The sequence below is a fragment of the Rhinopithecus bieti genome, unplaced genomic scaffold, assembly GCF_001698545.2.
Source record: "Rhinopithecus bieti isolate Rb0 unplaced genomic scaffold, ASM169854v2 repeat_17159, whole genome shotgun sequence".
Taxonomy (NCBI): Eukaryota; Metazoa; Chordata; class Mammalia; order Primates; family Cercopithecidae; genus Rhinopithecus; species Rhinopithecus bieti.
This window is the reverse complement of record NW_016878287.1, coordinates 1-551: the sequence shown is the minus strand read 5'-3', so window position 1 is coordinate 551 and position 551 is coordinate 1. Positions and strand designations below refer to the sequence as shown.

Below are 551 nucleotides of genomic sequence, written 5' to 3'. Positions count from 1 at the left end.
CTTAGATGAACTGAGTCGTTATCCAGAGGACAAGATTACTCCTGAGAATTTGCCCCAAATCCTTCTACAGCTTAAAAGGAGGAGAACTGAAGAAGGCCCTACCTTGAGTTATGGTAGAGATGGCAGATCTGCTACACGGGAGCCACCATACAGAGTACCTAGGGATGATTGGGAAGAAAAAAGGCACTTTAGAAGAGATAGTTTTGATGATCGTGGTCCTAGTCTCAACCCAGTGCTTGATTATGACCATGGAAGTCGTTCTCAAGAATCTGGTTATTATGACAGAATGGATTATGAAGATGACAGATTAAGAGATGGAGAAAGGTGTAGGGATGATTCTTTTTTTGGTGAGACCTCGCATAACTATCATAAATTTGACAGTGAGTATGAGAGAATGGGACGTGGTCCTGGCCCCTTACAAGAGAGATCTCTCTTTGAGAAAAAGAGAGGCGCTCCTCCAAGTAGCAATATTGAAGACTTCCATGGACTCTTACCGAAGGGTTATCCCCATCTGTGCTCTATATGTGATTTGCCAGTTCATTCTAATAAGG

At 42.8% G+C, this 551-nt stretch overlaps 1 protein-coding gene across 1 annotated transcript; it reads left to right on the top strand.

The window, feature by feature from the left end:
- Window positions 1–4: 4 nt before the first annotated feature.
- LOC108525717 (matrin-3-like) lies at window positions 5–544 on the top strand (the record flags this gene model as incomplete). Its single annotated transcript, XM_017866590.1, has 1 exon — window positions 5–544. A coding segment is annotated over one exon (540 nt), but the record flags the coding sequence as incomplete, so codon positions are not given.
- Window positions 545–551: the final 7 nt, after the last annotated feature.